This window comes from Epinephelus fuscoguttatus, linkage group LG5, assembly GCF_011397635.1.
Source record: "Epinephelus fuscoguttatus linkage group LG5, E.fuscoguttatus.final_Chr_v1".
NCBI lineage: Eukaryota > Metazoa > Chordata > Actinopteri > Perciformes > Serranidae > Epinephelus > Epinephelus fuscoguttatus.
In genome coordinates, this window is record NC_064756.1 from 17,174,728 (window position 1) to 17,197,409 (window position 22,682).

Sequence of the window (22,682 nt, forward strand, 5' to 3'; positions counted from 1 at the left end):
CTCCAGAGCTACGCAGCCTTGCAGCAGCCATTCCTCCTCTGTCGTCCTCTACCTGTTGCGCCTCTCTCTCTCTCCCTCCTCCTCCGTTCTTCAGTTTCACGAAGCTCTTCATCAGTGTATTCTGGCTCAAATAAATAAGGGCGGCCATAAAACTCTGCAAAATCAAATTCCTCCTCCACAAAGTCGAAGTCTTGCAAAAAGTCAGCCATTATTCTATAAATCTTTCATAAAATAAATGAATGAACTTTTCAGGCTACTGTCCGGTTCTGCCTTCCAGCTGTTGCTGCTTGTTCTCGTGAGATTTCGTCCGCGCTTTGGAAAACAGAGCTAAATGTAAACAAACATGGCACCACACCGGTAAGATAAGACAACACGTTTGCATGTCGTTTTCTGTATGTTCTCTGACATTTATCCTAACGATATGAGGTGGTCTTTGTGGAAAAAACGCTTAGTGGACTAACTTTGCACTTGAAGTATGTCCGTTCACTTACATTTTAACAGGTCTGACGCTACTATACGCCCTGGCTGTATCTAGGCTAACGGCTAACATGCTAACTATTATTTTTATGTCACTAGTCACTTGAAACAAATTTAGGACGACAGGAGACAGGTTGAAATAAACGGAAATTTCCCTTTTAAGGCAGAATCCACAGAATGATTCAACAACAGTAAGGAAATGTATGAATATTTGCTAACACTTTGTCTCTGACTCTATCTCTCCCCAAGACCCGTAACGTTCCAGCTAATTTCAATGAGGCGAAGTACATTGCCTTTACCATGTACACCACCTGTATCATCTGGCTGGCCTTTGTACCTATCTACTTTGGCTCCAACTACAAGATTATCACCATGTGCTTCAGTGTCAGCCTCAGTGCCACTGTGGCACTGTGCTGCATGTTCGTACCCAAGGTAAGGCTGAAGCTAAAATGCATGGTTTCTACATCTCACTCAGTCATTGCTTTTGATTTATATATCTTTCAGTCTCCCTAAACATTCAGGGAATACTTTCATGGTATGCAGTACAATGACAATAAAAGCTTGGTAGTCTATTTTGTTCTGCACTGTTATATTACTCACCCCATGTTACACTGAATTTGTCAACAACAAAAAAAGAAAGTACATTTTTCTCACAATCCTCTGGTGAATGAAGAATCCAAAAACTGAGAAAATTCTTCACACTCTTCAACTTCAAACATATTGTGGTTGTAAGCTCTCTGCATTGATCCACGGTCCAAGGTTTATTTAAACAGGAGGTAACCATGACAACAGTACTGATACGTCATGCTACATTGTTATAGCATTTAAATCTTATTATTGAAATAGACTTACAAACATGTTAAACTCCTGACAATCTTTTGTTTTTGGTACAATCCAGGTTGACTTCAGTAATACACTCTGAGGTGTTCTGATTAAGTTATTCGGCCCCTGTATGAATGTTGATGTCCAACTCCAGAACCAAGAAACTTATTTTCTTTGTGTTTCTTCCACAAGTTTACTTGTTCATACTCACCCTGATACCCGTCCTCATGTTATGCACGCAGTAAACTACACTTACAACTACAATTTGGTATGTGAAGACTTACATTTGACGATAAAGCACCCCACGGTACTGTTTTCCTATTGACAGTCTAACAGTAACCCTGTCATTAGAGTGGTAATGCACGGGCAGCACTCCCAGTAAACACCATGTAATTGAAAGTGAGTGTTCAACTTCAGTTTTTGAATAAGGGATTAGAAACTTGAAATTAAATTTTCACCAAACGCCTGCGCTGAAGTGAAAAGGCTAATTTAGAATATTATCACGTATCATGTTTTCTCCCCGTTCCACAGTAATAGCTCGATACTCCTGTAGAGCTTCAAGGAGAAAGTTTGTGCTCAGACACAGCAGCAGCATTACAATCAATAAAAACAATTAGCTGCTGCCTCTTTTGAGAATTGTGTTTTCATTAGAGTTTTACATTAATAAGGCGTACTATGACGCCTCCATCACTCCTCTTAAAAGAACATTTATTAAAACAGATGCAGTGATGTAGGTATTTGTTCTGTCTGTATATTATTAAATTAAGTGGTCCTCTTTGTCTTGGAGCTGTTTTGCTGTATTTGAACATCATATATTGAATATCATGTTGTATTTTATAACAGGTGTACATCATTCTAGCCAAACCAGAGCGTAACGTGCGCAGTGCCTTTACCACTAGCACAGTGGTGCGCATGCACGTGGGCGACGGCAAATCGTCCTCAGCCGCCAGCCGTTCTTCTAGTCTGGTCAACCTATGGAAACGCAGAGGCTCCACTGGAGAGACACTCAGGTACGTGTGTGTGAGTGTGTGTACACTAGAGGCTCATTGGCCAGGTTAATGCCAGGTTACTCCTCAGTTACAGTCCAAGGCACCATTTCTGTAATGGCCCCACTCTGAGACTATTTATGGTGTGTGTGTGTTAGAGCTCTCTGAAAGATTGATTCTCTGAACTCCCCTGAGTCTGCTTGACTGTTCCTCTGACCCTAACATGAACTGCAGACAATTGCCTAATGGAGACATGGCAAAGAAGGAGAGAAGTGAACAGAGGAAGGGAGGGAGAGAAATCTGAATACAAACAGAGGAAGGAGGGAACGGACAGAGAGATGAAAATCAGCAGTGATGGTGAAGAAAGAGAAGAAAGAGCTAAAGTAATAGTGCAAAGAAGAAAGACATAATGGCTTTCACACCCAGCTTAAGGCCATCCAGCAGCCATCTACAGTGACAGGGAACCGATCAAAGGACACAAAGGGAGTGATGCACAGCCACTTGCCCAGAATGAAAAGGAAGGAAAAAGACAAGAACACATTTTCGTTTGTCAGCACGTTACTGCAGCTCACCCCGCTTGGCAAGCAAGATTTCAATCACGCTCTTATGAGAAATGTCAGGAGTGCTTCCATCTTGGTTCTTTTTATTCCTCTCTTCCCCTCTCCATCTCTTTTGGTCCTATCTTCCCCTGTGGGTGGCGGTAATTGGCAGGGCTGTCTATCTCCTCAGTGCAGGGTTGGAAGCTGTTGAGATGCTGTCATTGTATAGTCTGCACAGACACAGGGAGACATGAAACCAGCAGACAGAAGAAGAAGAAGAAGAAGAAGAAGAAGAAGAAGAAGAAACAAATATTTGACTGATGTTTGAACCAAATGTTTGAACTACTGAAGCTTACCTTCACCAGACATTAAACTGGATGCGACACGCTGTATGTAAGATAAGATCAATCAAGCACTCCTTCAGTATGTGCAACATGTTTCTGCAGGTTGGGTTTGGGTCTACCTTTCTCCAAAAGCGTCTGTCAGAGACTCTTCCTGTGTGCTGAAATGAGCTGATCACAGCACTGTGTGTGCGTTGGTGCAGGTTGACATGTGCGGCATATGGATGTGGGTGTGTGTGTGTGTGTGTGTGTGTGGACATGCAGTGTGTGCATATGTGTCTATGTGTGTGTGTGTCCAGGGTGATTTGAGTTCTTTTCACCCCCAGCCACGGTGGTGTGAGGTTTAATCAGAAGTTCCACTATAGATTAATCACACTAATTAACCTGACAAAAGGATGAGAGGGAAAAAAGTTGGGGGGGAGGCAGGGGACAGAGTACTGTGACTGATGTGAAGCTGAGAAAAGTGGAGAAAAGTGTAAGATAGAGGGAGGAACAGAGAGAGGAAGAGAGAACCTGACAAAGACAAATGAAGAACATACTGTCTGGAAAAAATAGAACAGGAAATTAATTGTAATTGAAATTACTCCGCATGTGAAGTCCAACTGATTTTCTGTGGTTGAGCCAAGGCTCCATTTAAATTTTTGCATCAATTAAATTACATTACTAATGTAGATTAATATTTAAAAAGAACTAATATTAAACAGGCGCCATTTACGTAATGTTTTTGCCATGTTTGGTTTTGTTGCAGTGAAGTTTTTAAAAACTGTTTGCCCTTATCCAAATTTATCACTATTGCCTACAATACTTTAAAAGACTTTGAAAAGACTTTTTAAAGGCTAAAGTTTGACATTGTCTCACATCTAAAGACATTGTGACATTTTTAGTCACAGACTAGAAGACGGGGGATCTTGCAGGGTCACTCTTTGAAAGAACTAGATTCCTTTTGAGATTATTTGCCAACCTTTGTCCTGGTGGAAAATATTGCGCCAACCCCCCTTTAAAAATAACGACGTAGTGGGACAGGGTTACTCAGACTCTCAAGGTTGTTTTACGTTCCAAGATTCCTAAGGATCCCCGGATTGTGTACCTGGGATTGAAACCAGGCGACATAATTCTAAAGGAGGACATGTATCTCTTCAAAGTCTTGACACTTGCATGTAAAAAGGCCATCACAAGGAGCTGGTTGAAATGTGACCCTGCAACATTTGAGCAGTGGCTGGACATCATTGAGGAAATTTACTCAATGGAAAAATTGACTCACTATCTAAGGACTAAATGGACGGCATACAAGACCAATTATGGGTCGTGTTCCCAGCTGACATGATAAAAATAAGTCAATACATGAGATTGTAAAGAGAGAGTATTGCCCCTGTCTATATTATTATTTTTCTTTCCCTTTCTTTTATTAATGTTGTTTAATTGTGTATTCTGTTCATTGTTAAACTGAAAAATGAACAAATAAAAAGTAAATAAATAAATAAATAATGACATATTAATAGTTCCTTACATGTCCACAAAAACACATACCTCTAGAAACACCAGATAAAAGGTGTCATACATGGATAGTATTCTTGTCAATTTGGCATCAGCATAAACCATAAAAATAAACTGTATTTGCGTGAAACTTTACACTTTGGATTTTGTCGCCCTAAACTTGTCACCAGCCTCTATTGGTTAGCTTAGCTTAGCTTAGCTTTCTCATTAAAATAAGTTCCAGTTGGTTAGATATGATTTAAACAACTTCTTGCCTCCTCTGAGGCGCCTCCATATTTACTATCTACTAGACTGCTTTTTGGTTGGCGCTGGACAAAGCGTACCTATTCTTCACTATTAGTACGAAACCTTGACTAAAAACTTACAGTAATATTAAAAATGTTTGATTTTGTCAGAATTGGGAGACTCACGGGAGTGTGCTCCAACTGAGGTTAAACTAGAAGCTGTGTAAGGCCAGCAGTATTTTTAACAGTAATTTTGCTTGTAATGCTAATTTACTACTAAATTTGCTATCAAGAAAAACCCTGAACTGATGATTAACAGCACAATAAAATAGCATTTATTGTAGAAACAAGTAAGCTACACGTTCAAGAACAATAAAATCACCTGCTATAGTAACTGACTGTAGTTGCTGTCACATCTACGTTTGGAATGTCATATAATGTGATACAAAAACAAAGGAGAGGAAAGTGTAAATAATTTTCAGTATGTTTATAATGCCCACGTTCAGGAAGTAGAGTCTGCAGTTGGAATAAGTTAGAGAAAAACATTTAGACAGCCTGTTGTCAAGCTGAAGCCGGGACCTATACATAACATAAAATACAACCATGCAAATCAAAAACCTTTTTCTATATTTAAACTGAAAAAGATGGAATAAAACTGTGTACCTTCTCTTTTGTATAATCTCACATCAAATAATTTGTTTAAACTAAAAAAAGTTAAATTTGTTTTTCACAGCAAACTGGGAAAAAAACCCAGCTACTAATTAACTAAAAGTGGTACATCTACCTCCAAGCTCTATAAACAACTCCTTCTCTTTCCTTTTTTCCCTCCACTTCCTTCCTGCTCTCCAGCTCCAACGGTAAATCAGTGTCCTGGGCGCAGACGGAGCGCAGCGGTTCACGCGGCAACCACCTGTGGCAACGGCTGTCCTTCCACATTAAGAAGAAGGAGAACAATCAGACTGCCGTCATCAAGCCCTTCTCCAAAACTTCAGAGGAGCGTTACTGTGGAGGGGGAGATCTGCCACCGCATGTCCCTCTGCCCTCTCTCCCCTCCATGTCCTCCCTGTCCATTCATCCTGATTCTGGCACAGACAAGACCCTGTATGAGCTCTCTGAAGCAGAGGAGCACTACTCGATGACATACCGGCCGCAGACGCCCTCACCAATCAGCACGGTCAGCCAGAGGCTCGGGGCAGGATTATCAGAGGAGCCTCCGATGACTGGTATCCCAACCTACCCGAGCAGCATTTGCAGCGGTGGCAGTGGTGGCAGCGTTGGCGGCAGTAGTTGTGGTCATGCCAGCAGCAGCTCTGTGGTTGCGGGGAGTGACAGTCGCTTGGTTGCATGCAGTGATGGTCGTTTGATCATGGGGACCGACGGTCTTTTGGTTGCTGTGGACAACCGCCCAGGACAGAGTTCACTGATGGATCAGATCAGCTGCGTGGTAAACCGCTTCACCGCCAACATCACCGAGCTCAACAGCATGATGTTGTCATCCTCTCCGACACACTCACACACGCACAAACACACACCTCCTTCTCCTCACCCCGCCGACCCATACCTGCTGCCACGTGAAATCCAGATGCCCCCAACCCTCACCACCTATGCTGATGTCCAGCCCCTCCCACCTGTCGAGTCCAGCCTGGGGGGCCGGAGTGGCTGCCTCGCTCACCCCATTCCGCATTCACCTTACCCCCTGCCACCTCCTCACACCCAGACCTCCCCCTCTGTCTCCCCCATGCGAGGAGGCCTGATCACCTGCCTCAACAACTCCCCTCTGAGACGGGGGGAGTTGGAAGAGGAGCTTATTGCTTTGACTCCGCCGTCGCCTTTCCGCGATTCCCTGGCATCGAGTAGCGGCTCACCTGTCTCAGAGACAGGTCTATGTCTCCCCCCGGTCCCCTCCCACCCTCCCCCATCCCCCCCTACACCCAGGTACAGCAGACTGACACTCAGAAACTACAGTCAGAGTTCATCCTCACTGTGAGGCAGACATGACAAGTCAAGAAAACGCCGAAGTGAAGAGGAGCGCTCAGAAACAACACAGTCAATGTGAGTGAAGAGTATCGGAGGATGGAAAGACTAAAATCCATTCGTCCCTACGTGGAGTAAAAAACCTGCAGTGAAGGAGTCGTGGAGGGCTGGTTGGTGAAGGCACCAAGCTGCGACAGTCTGCTGTCTGCTGTTGTGTTTACATGTTTGCAGTGAGATGCAAGTATAAGAAGCTTCTATTTTCTTAGTGCAGTTTCTCACAAGTGGGACGTGAAGAGCTGCAAAAAGGGCCACTATGACTTTGCAGTGTTTTGTCTGTGAAGTCAGAAATCATTCTCGAAGGTCTAGAGCTACGTATCATTTAGATTTGGGTAGTGGCCTTAAGGTATCATGGCTATCAACTAATTAGAGATTGTGAGTGTCAGTGTGTTTGTGTTTGTGTGTGTGGGTGTGTGTGCGTGTGTGTGCATGAGTATGTTTTGGCGTATCTTAGTCAGTGAGATGAAATGCCAACAAGACAGCCAAGGGTATTGATGAGGTAAGACTCCCAAAGCCTGTGCGGACTAACAGAGGCTATCAAGGGCACATATAGTACATTTGCTGATACACACACACACACACACACACACACACACACACACACACACACATACAAACACTTAGGCATGAGCACACACAGATACAATGTAAGGGGAAAACACTGTAAATATATGAGAGGTTATGGATTTTTCTTTGGTGATAAAATCCAACATGCTTCTGACAAAAGTGCATTGTGTTAACATACCAGACTGTATGTTACTCTGAAGAACCTTCTCACAAACACATCGTTTTATTCGTTCAGCTCTCCAGTCTGTTCCCTCCACATCGCTTTCTTTTCCTCAGTCCCTCTTTCTCTCGCTGCTTTCTTTTATCCTGCCAGTGTTTCGGTATTTTCTACTCTTCCAGTTTGTTTTCTTCAGAAGTTTGAATGTATATTTTCTACATGATTCCTGAAGCAGTTGGGACCAAACCTTTTGTACCTCTCTGTCTGTGACTCGAGAAAGAGGGAGAGGAGGGATTGACAAGACCAGGCCTTGTTTCACCATTAACATCTTAGTCATTGAATCTTGTTCAGATGGATAATTGGCAGAAACCTGACCTCAGAGCTTATTGTTGGTGTGTGACATTTGACAAAGCATAATGTGAGGCTCAGCGGGATCCCAGTCATGACATTTTCTTTGCACAATGTGTCAGCGGGACACAAGTGTCACTCTGTTCATCACAGACAGTGCTTTGATTAGGACTAATTGGAATCACAATCATCTCTAATGTTTGTGGGCACAGATTGGTTGATCAGAGGGTCATCTGTTGCACAAGTGGAAAGACCTTTCTGAACCTCTCCTCTCTTTTTAGAAGAAGGAGGGCAGAATAACAAAAGAGGTTCATGGACAGACATGAGAGTGCTATCGATCTTCCTGTCTGTCTCAGCAAGAAAGCGAAGCAGTGAATTGCCAAAATGTCAGTCTGTTCCTTTAAAATGAGGTCTGGCCTCTTGAGAACAATCCCAAATCTTGTACTTCCTGTACTGGGAAAGATGTTGTGAGTGAATGCAATCCAAGTCATAATCACTTTTTCTCTAAAAAGTATTCAGCAGCAGTGGTAGATCATGTGATATTAACATGAGATGTGACGTCTGTTTAGGTGGCGTACGTTTGGTCATGGACTTTCCATAGACTTTTTACCCTGGGTGCATTGGTTGAAGATGATCTGGGGCGCCGTGTCATCTTCTGCCTGTTACATGTATCACCTGTTTTCAGAATACACTTCCATTTTCACAGGAAATGTACTGTTTGCATACAGTCTCTTTCAAAATAAATGCACTACGTCGTAAATTGACCTTTTTTTTCCAAACAGTGTTTTGCAAACGAAGACCAGCGTTTGGCTTTATAATCTTTCCGGGTGAAAGTCAATGGTTGTTGGAGCCCTTTCACCACCCCCCCGTCCATCCTACTTAGACTTCCACGGCCTTAACTTTCGTTTTTGTCCCATCGCGTTTCCCCTTGATGCTGCCGGGCAACGTTAAACATTAACAGCAGCTTATCATGCCGACACGAAAGGACGGCTTTTTTTAATTGGTGTCTCACACCGGAATTCACTGACCACGTGCCCGTTTTCGACGACTTCAGAGTGAGACCTGAGGGAGAACCTGACTAACATAAGAATGCAGAATCTAAAATATCTAATTTGGCCAAATTTAAACGGACAGGTCAACCAAAAGTAAAATAAATATATATATTAAAAAAATACAAATTTTTACTCTTGCTGTAGTGCAATTTATCAATGTTGATAGTTTTGATGTGAGTTTCTGAGTGTTGGAGATATCGGCCATAGAGATGTTTGCCCTTTCTTGAATATAATGGAATTAGATGGCACTCGGCTTGTGGTGCTCAAAGAGCCAAAAAATGTCTCTTGCCAGAAATCATGAGCTGGTTACCCAAGATAATCCACAGACCTTGTTGTGAGCAGTTTCATGTAGGGGACTATTTTCTTTCCACTAAACTACATCCACCAGCCATATCACTACGCAGAAGGAAGCGTGCATCCACTGCTAGCTCACCTGGCACCCAAATGTTTACATCTCACGTGGTCATGATTACTAGCCTCTCGTCCATGGGTAGATGGACACTAACTTTTGTAGTTGGGAGCTGGGTGTAGTTTGGTGGAAAGAAAATAGTTCCTACATGAAACTGTTCACAACAAGGTCTGTGGATTATTATTATTATTGTTGTTATTTTGAATAACCAGGTCATGATTTCTGGAAAGAGACATTGCTGCTGAGTTTTCCAAATGTATTTATTTTTTTTGGCACTTTGAGCCCCACAAGCTGAGTGCCATCTAGTTCCATCATATTGGAGATGGCCAATACCTCCAACACTCGGCAACTCACACCAGAATAATCTAGATTGCTAAATAGCACTACAGATAAGAAGAAGAATATGTAGTTTCATTTTGGGGTGAACTGTCCCTTTAAGATTTGGGTTGAAAGTGTATGTCTTAAAAAGGAATATATTTTACTTACATGTGCCCACATTTAAACAGAATTCATGAACAGCCAGACTGGGATCTAAAACGTGTCGATGAATGCATTCACTAAGATGCTTTTGAGAAATGGGGCCCTGGCTTTGTGACAGCTCCCTCCGCAGAGGAAAACACTCAGCAAAGTCAAAAAAAACAAAAAAAAAACAAGAGTCAGTAGGCTGTGATACACAACACAAACATTTTTAGATGTTTTATACGAGGAATGTTCTCTGCAGCAAAGACATGAATCAGTATATGACATAATTAAAGATAATTGGACTGTTGATATTGCAACAAAAGTCAGTACTTCAAAATGTTGCCTGTGTATTATTGTCCATCATGATCTCCATGTTTCCTGCAGCACATGCATTCATCTGCCGACCGATGCAGATGCAGTCCAAGATCTGATTTCTCCTTGTGAGTGTTGTATTTCTGCTCTACAGTAGCCAGCAAGAACAAACTCAGACAAAGGGATTCTGTAAATACTAAGGGCATGCAAAGACAGTTCTGTTTTGTTTCAGATGAAAGTGAATTTATTTACATATCAACAAAGGTGAAAAAAAAATGAAAAAAAAGAGATGTTTTTGAACTATGTTATAACATCATACAGTACCAATATGTGTTACGACTACAGAAACTGTGTTACTACTCTGAATGTGTGAGTGACCATTCCTATTCAAATGTCTTGTAATTCAACAATATAATAATTAATATTAATATGATTATTGTGCCAAAGGGGTCCGGGAGGGTCTAGCTTACTAGCTCGTGGGTAAATAAGTGGTTTCATAAAAAAATGTTTAAAAATGTAAATGTAAAACTGTTTCTATTGTTTTGGATATTTTCTATATAAATATTCCACATTTTCCAGTGTTAAAGCAATATTATCCATACGTATACAAGGTGCACATCTGAGGGGTTTCTTAAATCATAAACAATGTTTTAGATTGTTGTTCTTTTTCATCCTCCTGTACCGTGTGGTGGACAATTAAGAAAGGAAGATGGCGGGTAGATTAGCTGACATTTTTTTTTAATGTAATAAGAAGGATGCATTTCGTAATTTCTAGCAACAAAGAAGGTGTGATTCCTAATTTTTGCTGTGTTATCTTCTCACCTGGGGCTTGTTCCACTGTTTCTGCTGTGTATCCCTGGTTCAGTCTCTGATCTAAAGTTTTGGTCAGAGTCCAGTCCACTGATGGCATAGCTGACGTGTGAGATAATTAAGAGATGATTTTGTGTGTGCCAATAATTGTTGCTAATATTTTTTTTTTGCTGTTTTTGTAAGCACTGGTTAATCAATGCAAATCTGGTCTTGTGTCCTCAAAGTAGCTACAGTATGTCTCTACAACTCAGCATCTGAAATAATTGCACGGAGATTTTTGCTTATAAGAGGGTTAAAAATGTTCACAGAAAAAGCACCGAACGAGAACCCTTGGTCATAATTGTTGACATAATTGGTTCCTGTCTCAAAGTGCTGTCTGTGCATCATTACCTCCACATCTCCTCATCTAATTTTAATAATCGAGGCCGTGACCTGTTGTCGGAAAACGAACCAGTGCTATCACTGAGATGTTATCGGGGAGGAGTTGCTTCGTGTGCTGCTGTCACCGACAGTGTTTAAAACATGCTGAGAGAGTAACAAGGAGCTTGCTTCAGCACTTCAGCTGTGTGTTATCAGCCCCCCTGGGTGAGGCTCGACAGTTGTGTGCTACCTCTGCAGAAAAAGACAGGATCCGTGCTTATATCTACTGCTGTCTTATTCTCTTTAAGGGCTGTGACATCATCTTTTATTAAAATCAAGTAGTCATTAAAAGGATACTGGTTGCAAGAGCAGGCTTGGTAGGAAATTGGAGGTTGAAGCAGCAGAGAATCATGGCCTTGTGTGTATTTGGTGTGCAGAAATAATGCAGGTATTGACTTGTAAGATCAACATAAATCCACAGAACCACACGGAGATAGAAATTAATCTGTCATACACTGTATCTTTTTGACAAATTAAGATTTCAGGCCCTCTTGCATTGAATCCAGCCTCTTCTGTTGTCTTTTTAACATTTCCCATGAAGAATGCATAGTAATCATCCCTGTATGGAAATGAAAGAAGTCGAGCTGCAGAGAGAACATTTTGCTCTCTGCACCAAAACCATTGCTTTGCATCTTACCTCAAGGATCACAAAAAGCCACCACTCATATTAATCTGGGATGATCTCAGTTATAGATATTTCCTCTCATATACAAGCTAAAACATGATGATGATGAATAAAATCTTATGCTCTCCGGGAAGATGATCTCCTGATGATTTCTACCCAAAATGCTTTTATTTTCGTAAAATGCACTCTAAAGAATTGGATTGATAATCCTCGTGCTCAAAAATACTTTTAATCCAGACGTGCTCATCTGCTGTTTGGAGGGAGAAAAAAAGACACAAGGTCATTTATTTTATACTTTGTGAATGAAAATATAAAACCAGTCCTGGTTCAGAGCCAGATATATACGTCATCATGGAGCTGTTCCACATGGTTCCCTCTAGTGTTATTTATAACTGTATTTCAAGCAAGCCTTAGTTTCAGTGTGCAGTATGATTTAGTTTTATGTTGCGTAAATCAGCATCTGGAGGTGATTGGTGATGTACCGATGAGGGATACGGTTTTTCAGAAGAGACGTGTTTTAACTTCGACTGGCAGCAGCCTCTCCCGCTGCCCTGCACGACTATTTGTTTGATTTGATACAGAGAACAGAACTATGTTTACTGTGTAAACACCACATAGACATATGGTTGAATACACTGTCAGGGCAGGCTGGGAGAAGTTTGTTTTGACAGCCCACATTCACAGACTCTTGTGGAATTATTATAAATAATGTGTCATGATGAACACCTTGATGAGTGTAATTTGGCAGACATTACATTTTGTTTCTTACCTTTTAACAGTGTTAATGAAATGAGTAAATGGCAAGATGCTTATGTGGCCTAAACCACACTGAGGGAGGTGAAGAGTAGGGCTGGGTTGTGAAACTCTCGGCTACGATCAGCCAGCCCCTCTTCCCTCTGTTTGCCAAGCAGTAAATCACTTCACATTTGTCAATTGTTTTCTTTTCTTTGCACACTAATCAAAAAATCTATATGCAGTGTGGTTAAAATCCTAATGATACTCATCCCTAAGAGGAATAACTTCATGCAGTGTTGTAAAAATGGGATATTTAAAGGAACAGTGTGTAAGATTTAGGGGGATTTAGTGGCATCTAGTGGTGAGGATTGCAGTTTGCAACCAGCTGAAACTTTACCCAGTAAAAATTCCTTCAGTGTTCATTGTTCGGTGCCAAATTATCCGTAGAGGTCTCTTCCTCTCCAAAACAGACCAGGGGTCTCATTTATAAAACAGTGCGTAGGATTCCTACTAAAAACCTTTGTACAGACAAAAGCCAAAAATGGCGTGCGGCAAAAAAAATTTGGCAGTTTCTACACTCAGGCTTCCACCTCACCATCAGCATCGCCAGTCTCCAGAATGTTCGTAAGCAAGGGTCAGAGTTTGTCCAATCAAGTCTGTTTTTATAGATCACTACTTTTCCATGGGAGGTGGTGTACATGTCTTTCAGGCCTCGAATTGTGCATATGTAATGTTTATAAATGAGGCCCCGGGAGATTAAAAATGGTAAAGACACTGAACAAAGCTGTTTTATGTTACAAATCAGTCTTTCTCCTTTGCTGTTGGTTGGGCGTATTGCAGATGGCCCGCTTGCCCAGCACAACTTTTGTCTGATCCAGACGTTCAGGAGGTTTTTACCAGGAGTGGAATTATCCGCAGGGGTCTCCTTCTCTCCAAAACAAAAACACTGAATAATGCAGTTTCACATTACAAATCTGTGTTTCTCCAACACTGTTTGGCATGTTGGAGACAGGCTGCTAGTCCTGCACATACTAATGTGTGCTCCCCCTTTTTTTACTGATAACAAAAGATCCTGACATTCAGGAGGTTTTTAGCCCCAGTCAAATAATCTGCATTATCTACCCACTAATTTTAACCACTAAAAACACTTGTAAAAACATTGCTTGTAGCGGAGGTGCTGCTAACTACAATGAGTGAAGCAAAAACATGAATGGCCCTGTCTAGAGCCAGTGTTTGGTAGGGTTGGGTAGGTATGAGGAAAAAAAGAAAAACGGTTCGGTTTTTTGTGAAAAACCGCATCAAGTCAGTAATACCGGATTTTTGCCACTTGGGGGCGAAATTGACTCATTTAAAATAAAAAACGACCTTAGGACAACAGAGTAACACTAACACGTTGTTTCTTTTATTCCTTACAAATAAATTTTGCAGCTTACTCAGTCAGTGCAAACAAGGGTTGCCTCCTTCATCTGGCTCAAAGCCAAAGTGTTGCCATAGTGGCGCATTCTTTGATCTCTTCGAGACTAAATTGTCCGCCATTATCGACTCCCCAGGCTACAGTAGAGGCCTCGGTGCATGAGCACTCGCACCCCCTAGCTCAGTCCCCACCCCACCCCCACCCCCTTCTCTCTCCTGCTCGCTGTGCGCTTGGCGAAGAGGCAGACACAGGTGCTCACAGACTCGGGCGTACCATAAGCGGAGTGGACTCCACAAGGAATGTCCGGAGGCATTTGGGCTTCCATAGTCAAGCGCACTTCCGCGTTGTAGTTTCCTGTAAAAATGTCTGTGAAAAATCTCCGCGATGTGAAAAATACATGCCGAGCAGTCTTTTGACACTGGTGCGCGGATCGGAGTCCGCACGGTCGTGCTTTGCGCACACAGGGCTTGCGGACGTCCGCTTTTACCGGGCGGACCTCCGCGGAGTCCGCTCCGCGTACGTTCCACCCGAGTATGCAGCCCGGTCGGTCTCAAAAAAAAAAAACCTGGTCCAAGACGGAGTCCCGAACCGAATTGGTATTACCAAGAACCTTCCCAATCCTAGTGTTTGGTTTGTCCATTCTAGGCTACGGTAGAAACATGGCAATGCAACATGGCAGTCTCCTTAGATGGCGATCTGCTTCTTATGTAGATATAAACAGTTCAATCTAAGTTAACAAAAATAGAAAAATTTTCAGGTGATTATACACTAAAGATAACATACTTACTGCCAGTGTATCCCCTTAAATCCTACACACTGGACCTTTAAGAGCAAAAGAAAAGCCTGCGAAGCGTTACCCAGCCCTACTGTTGAGAATGGCACATTCTTCCTTGGATGAATCCACTTTTGCTGCAGTTGGTATTATGAAGCTCGTGGCCGGGGGGGCTGTCAGCTAGATGTCTTAAAAATCATTAGCGTATTTTTGTAAGTTTGTCCGAAGCTGCTGATTTGAATGTTGCTTTTTATAACTTGAGTAAGGAGCATGTGTGTTTTGATATGCAGTTGTTTCCTCAGCCTATAGAGTAAAATGATCTTAGGTAGTTGGTGTAGGTTATATAGTACAGAGGACATGGAGTTGTGTATAAGAAATAAGGTTCTATGTTATATTGATAAGAAGTAAGAGAGGAGTTTGCTTTTATTTGGCTTCAGGATTTATGAGGAAGTGGAATAACTCATTAAGCAGGTCTGTGTGTGTCTTTGGGGCATTATTGTTTTTAATACAGAGAAGTTGCAGAATTTACAGTATTGTACATTGATGGTTTGTGAAATATATTTAGTTAAACAAACTCATGTTTCTATTTATAAGAGAATTAAACCAAACCGAGCTGTGATATTACACCGTACAACACAGAGGAATCCTTGCAGGGCATGACGGAGGATCAAAGAAACACCAATGTGGGTGATTTCTTTGAGAGTCAGAGAACATGGTTTTATGCTGTGTGCTTTTATATATTCTCCATAGATCGTCTTGTTTGGATTACTGCTGTGGACACAAACACAAACAACATCCCAGTAATACCCCCTGCTTTAAATTCTGATGAGATTCTATTTTCAGTAGAGTGTTAGAGAAATCAATAAGGAGACGAATGTTGCCTAGAAGTGATGTTTACATGCCTACTGCTCACTTGAGATAATCAAGATGATCACGTTTAATTACTGACTTCAGTTGTTGTGACATTTTACAACCTTGTGAGCAAATGTACGTTGTTGTTTTTTTGTTTGTTTTTTCCAGAAACACTGAGGTGGATGATCAGAGCTGAAAACAAATTTCACTTATTCTCGTCAAAGGCAGCTCATCTGCATATAAATGAAGGCACTGTGTTGTGTTCCAATCTCTTTACAACCCGGGTTTATCAAAACCGTAATTCAGTCGAGCTCATTGGAGTGGCTAGTTTGGGCTTCGTTTAGATAAAAGGAAAATGGTGATGAGTTACAATAAACATAATTAAGGGGAAGTGGAATGAGCTGAATTTCCTATAATGAGTGTGTAGAATGTAATATATATTTTTTCTATATTCATTTAGAGGTATTTATTCACTCCAGACGGCCAGACACCATTACTGAAATGAAAATTCACGATTAATGTGTGCTATTTATTTATTTATTTATTTTTTTTAAAAAAAGAACAGCAAATTTAAGATTGAATTGCAGCGTTAACATAAGCTCCACCATTCAGTGCCAACTTTCTCTCATGTTTTTTGTTTTTAATTCAAGTGCTATTGCTTTTTTTTTTTGCTAGGGGTGGATAAACACTTCAGAAATTTGATTAAACTGAATTTACATCTACATGTGGTGAAAGCTTCAAATTAAAAAATGTTTTTCAGAAGCTGTATAACAAAGCCAACATCTTGTCTGTGTAAAGAAAAAGACGGTTTAAATTCTTTTTTTTTTAAAGGAAGCCTTGTGTTTATCCACCCTCGGAGACATTTGGTAGTAAGTGAATTAGTTTAATGAACATGACTTTTTAAAAGCGTGTTGTTTTGTTTTTTTGCTTTTCTTCCTCTGATGTTCAGAACTGTAGAATGTAATTTGATGCTTTCTATTGGTGTGATCATGGAAGATGGTTTTATATTTGGATGTTTGATTCTCTATTTAATATTTTCACTCCGCTTTGTGAAATGTGAGAATATAGCGTGTGGCTCTATTTGGAAATACAGTATGTTTCTAAGTGGCTTTTTAGTGGGGGTTGATGACAGGTGGGTGTGGGGGAGGGGTTGTAGACGTCTACTTTAGGCAGATTTTATGTTCGATCGTTGTTTTCAGCCACAAATTAGCTTTAGACTAGTTCGGCCTTTGTAAGATGTCTCGCTCCCAGAAAGGTTTGATCACCAAATAAAGTGCTTTCAGATTGTTCTGGGATCCAAACTGGATTGTTTTGTCACTGACACTGGGGCCTTGTTCACAGGCTTTTTGGAGTATCCCATACGACCTGGCAGCGAGATCACGAGCAGTTGCGGCCAAACAGAGTTCTTCTCATCTCCCAATTAATGAATCTTTATCTCCTCACTCCAAATTGGCCCTCGGCAATGCCTGTGAAGGCACCTCTCTGGGCTGATCTGTGGCCGCTGGGAACAGTAAAGAGAGGGGAGAGTGGGCAGTGTTAACAGGATGCTCCCTGTGCTCTTAATATAATCATACAGAGTTGTTTTTGTTTATTGGAGGACACAAAGAATGAGGAGCGGTGAGATTTTTGGAAGGGCTTTGAGCAAGTTCACATATACATTGTATATGGATGTGCTTTATTATTTTCAGTTGTTTTGGAGCAATAAAAAACACATTGTATGATTTAAAAAACTAGCAGATAAATCAATTTATTTATTAAATTTATTTAAAATTCCTAAAAACCACCAGCAGTGGCACAACATAGGTGGGTACACCTCTCTATAAATATATTCATATATATATATTCAATACATTAATATTGCAAGGCTGGGAGTGCAGATGCATTAAATGTGATCTAAGAAGAACCACAAACCTCTAGAAGCCTGTGCATAAAGAGAAACCGTGAGCACCAGAAGTTAGACGAGCATGAGGTGGCTACAGTTTGCTGCATATCCACATACCAGGAAGTAACTCTGTGATTTTGTAACTGTGTCGGGTAAGGGAACACATGAATTATATCTTTCGTTGAGCACTTCTCCTCTCTGCAGACACACTGTGCTACCACTGCACTCTGGCATTAACAGGTGGATTTTTAAAAGTCACCATAGTTTGACTCAGCGCGGTCAAACGCCCACACACTGAGCACCAGGAAAGAGCGAGAGTAGCCTTCTTTACATGGAGCAAAAGAAGTCACAGGGCATTCATTAACTCTAACTTACAGCTCTTCACGATGACTTGGTTCTCTTCATGTTTTTTTTTTTTTTTTTTTTTTTTAACTTGGGATGTAATGCTACGATTCTGAGACCCTCCAGTCAGTGTGACCACCATGCAGCATTGCTGTGGAGTCAGACAGGAGATGGGATATGGTGTGGGGAAAAACTAACAAACAAAGAAAGGGTTTTGCTTTTTGATTCATTTTTTTGCCGTTGATAAATCATTGTGTAAGTGTACTAAAAAGTACCTTTGAATCATTATTGAAACCATTATTAAAAAAATCTATGACTGACCTCTTTGTCTTTTCCATCTTTTTAGTCAATCTTTATATGATAAGAAAGTTACAACAGTTTAAAGGTGAAGTGTGGTGTCTTGATGGTGTCTTGCAGTGAATCGCAGATTGCAGCTAGCTAAACTTCCCACAGCTGACATTCCTTCAGTGGTCATTGTTCAGGAGGTTTTTAACGGGAGCCGAATTATCCACAAAGGTCTCCCTACCAGGTGATTAAAACAGCTAAAAACACTAAATAAAGCAGTTTATGTTACAAATCAGTGCATCTCCGACACTGCTTGGCATCTTGGATACTGTCGGCTCACCCACAACATGCTATTGTGTGCTCACCTTTTTCTGGTCCAGACAATCAGGAGGTTTTTAAGGTTCAGGATTAAAACTGGTGAAACACTGAATCAAACAGTTTCATGTTGCAAATCAATGTATTTTTGACACAGTTTGGCATGTTGCTGTGGCGGCTAGTCCAACACATGCTATTGTGTGGTCTTTTTTCTCCAACAACATAAGATCCAGACGTTGAAGCTGAATTATCGACAAAGGTCTCCTCTCCAAACAAGCTGAGCAGGTGATTTAAACTGAGTAAAACAGTTTCCACCACTGGTCATTGCAGTTGGGCTTCTTACTATGGTGGCCAATGCAAAAATGCGACCAGCCCTATCTAGAGCCAGTGTTTGATTTGTCTGTTCTGGGCTACTGTAGAAACATGGCGGTGCAATATGGCGATCTCCATAAACATAGACCAGCTCCTTATGTATAAATAAACGGCTTATTCTTAGGTAAAGAGAAGACAACAGTTCTTACTTTCTGGGTCATTATACATGAAAGAAAACATACTTATTGCCAATATACATACTGGACCTTTAATACAAATCTTAATGCGGTCAACCAGCCCAGTCATCAGAAGAAAATGTTGCATTGTACGTTTTCTGAACTATGGATACCTTACATTGTTGCATACCTGTCATATCAAAAATTTTTAAAGTGACATAGTTCTGATTGTGCCACCAAAACGGGCAATTTTTAGAGAGACATCAGTGGCATTTCCAGCCATGATTATACTGCCAAAACTGGGTATTTTAAGCCAAAACATGATCATTTCATAACCATAATCATGTGTTTTTGTGCCTAAACATGAACCACACATTCACAGTGTTTCTGAAATAGAAAGACCTACTTTTTTTAACATATCCACTACATAATATCATAGAAATGTTACATATCTGTGTTTTGAGGAAACGTACAATGCCAACATCCATGCTGGCGATAATGTTGCAATGGTCAACCCATCTTATGCTCGCCAGGCTTTTGATCTGGGGTCGAAAACTTATGGTCTGTTAGCCTAATCTAAACACATAATAACTAAATCAGGCTGTACATAAATGTGTGTACCAAACAGGATGTTGAATATTAATGGATTAAAAGTGGTCACTGAAATGTTAATTCAGGAACTTCAACATAGCTGATGGTCCAAATGAAATAAACATAAGATTCAAGAAATATATAGGCTTTAGATTTATCTCTTCACTCCTGGGTTTTTAATTTCACATGACTGAAAGGAATGTGTTAATAAAAGCTATACATAGCAAATGTATAATAAATGAATGCAGAATATATTGGGGATGCACATATTTTTACCACATTAAGCAGCTACTTCACATAAATACTAATTTTATCAATGTCATTTAAAAATTGTGTGAGTTCAATGAGTTCCTCACAGTGAGGTTTCAGTTTTTATAATAGCCTGTATCAGGAGATATCCATAAATCATACTCATGGATCCATTCAGTATTTTCTCACAGCATCATTCTATCACACATAAATGAATAAATATTGCAGCAATCATCATGCAAAAAGAATTGAAAACTAAACCTAGATGTTGCTCAGGCCTGAAAGAAAGAAACGTTTTTCACACCTTACATTTCCAGTCTCCATTGGTTGTATTTTATCCAGTAGCTGGACAGACTCCCAGTTTTGTCGCCCACATCAAATGAACTCAACAGTCTGTGAGTCTCTGCCCTACATGTTGAACTTAGTCAGTGGAAGCTGCTAGGCAGCACCTTGACAGCTCCTGTGATATTCACTTCCTCCTCCAAGTGGCATGTCTACACTTATTCAAATGGGAACAGGTCAGGGTCATGTGTGATTTTAGATGTACCAAATATCTCAGTCACAACTGTTAGATACCACCACCCCTTAAGGTTTGGTTCTCCAAAAGATAAACAATACATGTGTAAGAATAAACAAAAGAATACTAATGGGGTGAAAAATGTGCACAAATATTTACCACAGTTAGGAGGGTTCAGGCTTAATATTACCAGAGCACCGCAGAGCTGCCATTACTTCCTCCATCTCTTTCAGTGTCACAGTGACAGCCACTGTGACAGGGTGACACAGCTCCGCTATGAAACAGCCCCATTTAACGGAAGGCATACAGGTCAAGACAATGAAATTACCCTGCCATCTTTCATTCTCTCTCCCCATCTCCTCCCGGCCTCTTCACTTCACCCTTGTGTATTCCCCTCCGTCATCATCCTTTTATTTCTCTTTCTTCACCTCTCGGTATGGAAAATGTTCTCTCTAGATGAAATCTCCAAATTGTTGCAAATGACCCGCTATTCAAGTAAATGGTAGAGATGAAAAGGCGATGAGCAAATGTCAGGAATATAAAAAAAGACAGAAAAAAACAAAATGAAGGAAGCCAGAAATTGGTTTCTTATTTCAATAGAGGTAATTTGGGCAGTGCATATAATATGCTCACAAACACGTTCATCAGCTCAGTCATTGATAGGTTTATTTAAGTATCATGACTGCATCAATATTTATTTCGGTCATCTCCTGTAGGATGCTCACATGTGCATCTCAAAGGAATATGTATTGATTTAATGCTCAGTGATCACCAGAGCTGCCTCTGTAGCTTCAGCTTGAATAACCAGTGTCAGTGCTGTGGGACAATCTATATAAATGTCACAGATAGCATCAATAGTTACTCTCTTCATGAAGACTTGGTATACTGAATGTGTTCTCAGGTAACACTCTTATATTAGTGGCTGAAAAAAACAGCATGAGATTAATTAATTAGATTGTTTGTCCTCAAACTTCATTTTCAGCAACTAATCAATAATTATTGATGCTGAAGTGAAAACCAGAGAAGAAATCAATGAAAGACAATAAATTATCCTGATAGATAATCTGCTTGGAGCGACAATCTTGTTGTGGAAAGATAACAGTATAAGATACATGTTTGGGAGTCCCTGGTGGCTGCTGCTCAACCAAACCTGACTGTTTTCAACCAAAGAGAAACTTTCCAACTCTTTTGGAATCTTTTTTGCCATGCATTAGCAATGGCCAGCAGCCAATTAGCTTAGCTTAGCACAAAGACTGGAAGCAGAGGGAAGCAGCTAGCCTGGCTCTGTGTGAAGTTAACAAAATCTGGCCACCAGCACTTCTTAAAGGGATAGTGCACCCAAAAATGAAAATTCAGCCATTATCTACTCACCCATATGCCGAGGGAGGCTCAGGTGAAGTTTTGGAGTCCTCACATCCCTTGCGGAGATCCCAGGGGAGAGTGGGTAGCAACACAACTCCACCGTGCAGGCTGGGCGCCCCAGATTAAAATGTTGAAACCACAAAATATCTCCATACTGCTCGTCCGTAGTGATCCAAGTGCCCTGAAGCCCCGACATAAAAAGCTGTTTGGAAAAACGTCTTCAGGACACTTGGATCACTACGGACGAGCAGTATGGAGATATTTTGTGGTTTCAATTGTGTGTTTTTTGGATGTTTTTATCTGGGGCGCCCAGCCTGCCTCCTTCGGCACATGGGTGAGTAGATAATAAATATTCATTTTTGGGTGCACTATCCCTTTAAGTTCACCAATTAACATGTATCTTGTTTAATTTGTAGGGGGGAAAAAAAAACGTGTAAAAACAACATGGCTGTCACAGCTCCACTCTCCGAGTTTCCCTGCTCTCCCTCTCCCTCAACAATTTTCCACTCTCCCCCGCCTCTGCTTCATTCTACCTGCCAGCCACTCCCACCTCATCAACTCCACTCACCTGCAAGCACAGCTGCAGCTCATCTCCAATCAGCCCAGTATAAGCCTCTCCAGCTTACTCACCCTTTGCCAGATTGTTCTTCACCTTAATGCAAGACTTCCCAGCGTTCTAACCCTTTTCCTGCCTGATCTACTGTTGCTGACTCTACCTGCCTCAGACTAGCCTTCCTCATCCAACTCCCAGTAAACACACCAGCCTTCTGTCCCCAACCATGAGCTCTGTGTCAACGCCTCT

At 41.1% G+C, this 22,682-nt stretch overlaps 1 protein-coding gene across 2 annotated transcripts in view; it reads left to right on the forward strand.

Moving 5' to 3' along the window:
* The window catches only part of grm5b (glutamate receptor, metabotropic 5b), a 96,716-nt gene extending 87,942 nt beyond the window's left edge, over positions 1-8,774 (forward strand). For both annotated transcript variants that reach the window (XM_049577267.1, XM_049577266.1), the window contains exons 16-18: positions 727-909; positions 2,143-2,309; positions 5,733-8,774. In XM_049577267.1, the coding sequence (XP_049433224.1) occupies positions 727-909; positions 2,143-2,309; positions 5,733-6,870 (1,488 nt within the window). In that variant the 3' untranslated portion in view covers positions 6,871-8,774. The remainder of the gene's footprint in view (positions 1-726; positions 910-2,142; positions 2,310-5,732) is intronic.
* Positions 8,775-22,682: the final 13,908 nt, after the last annotated feature.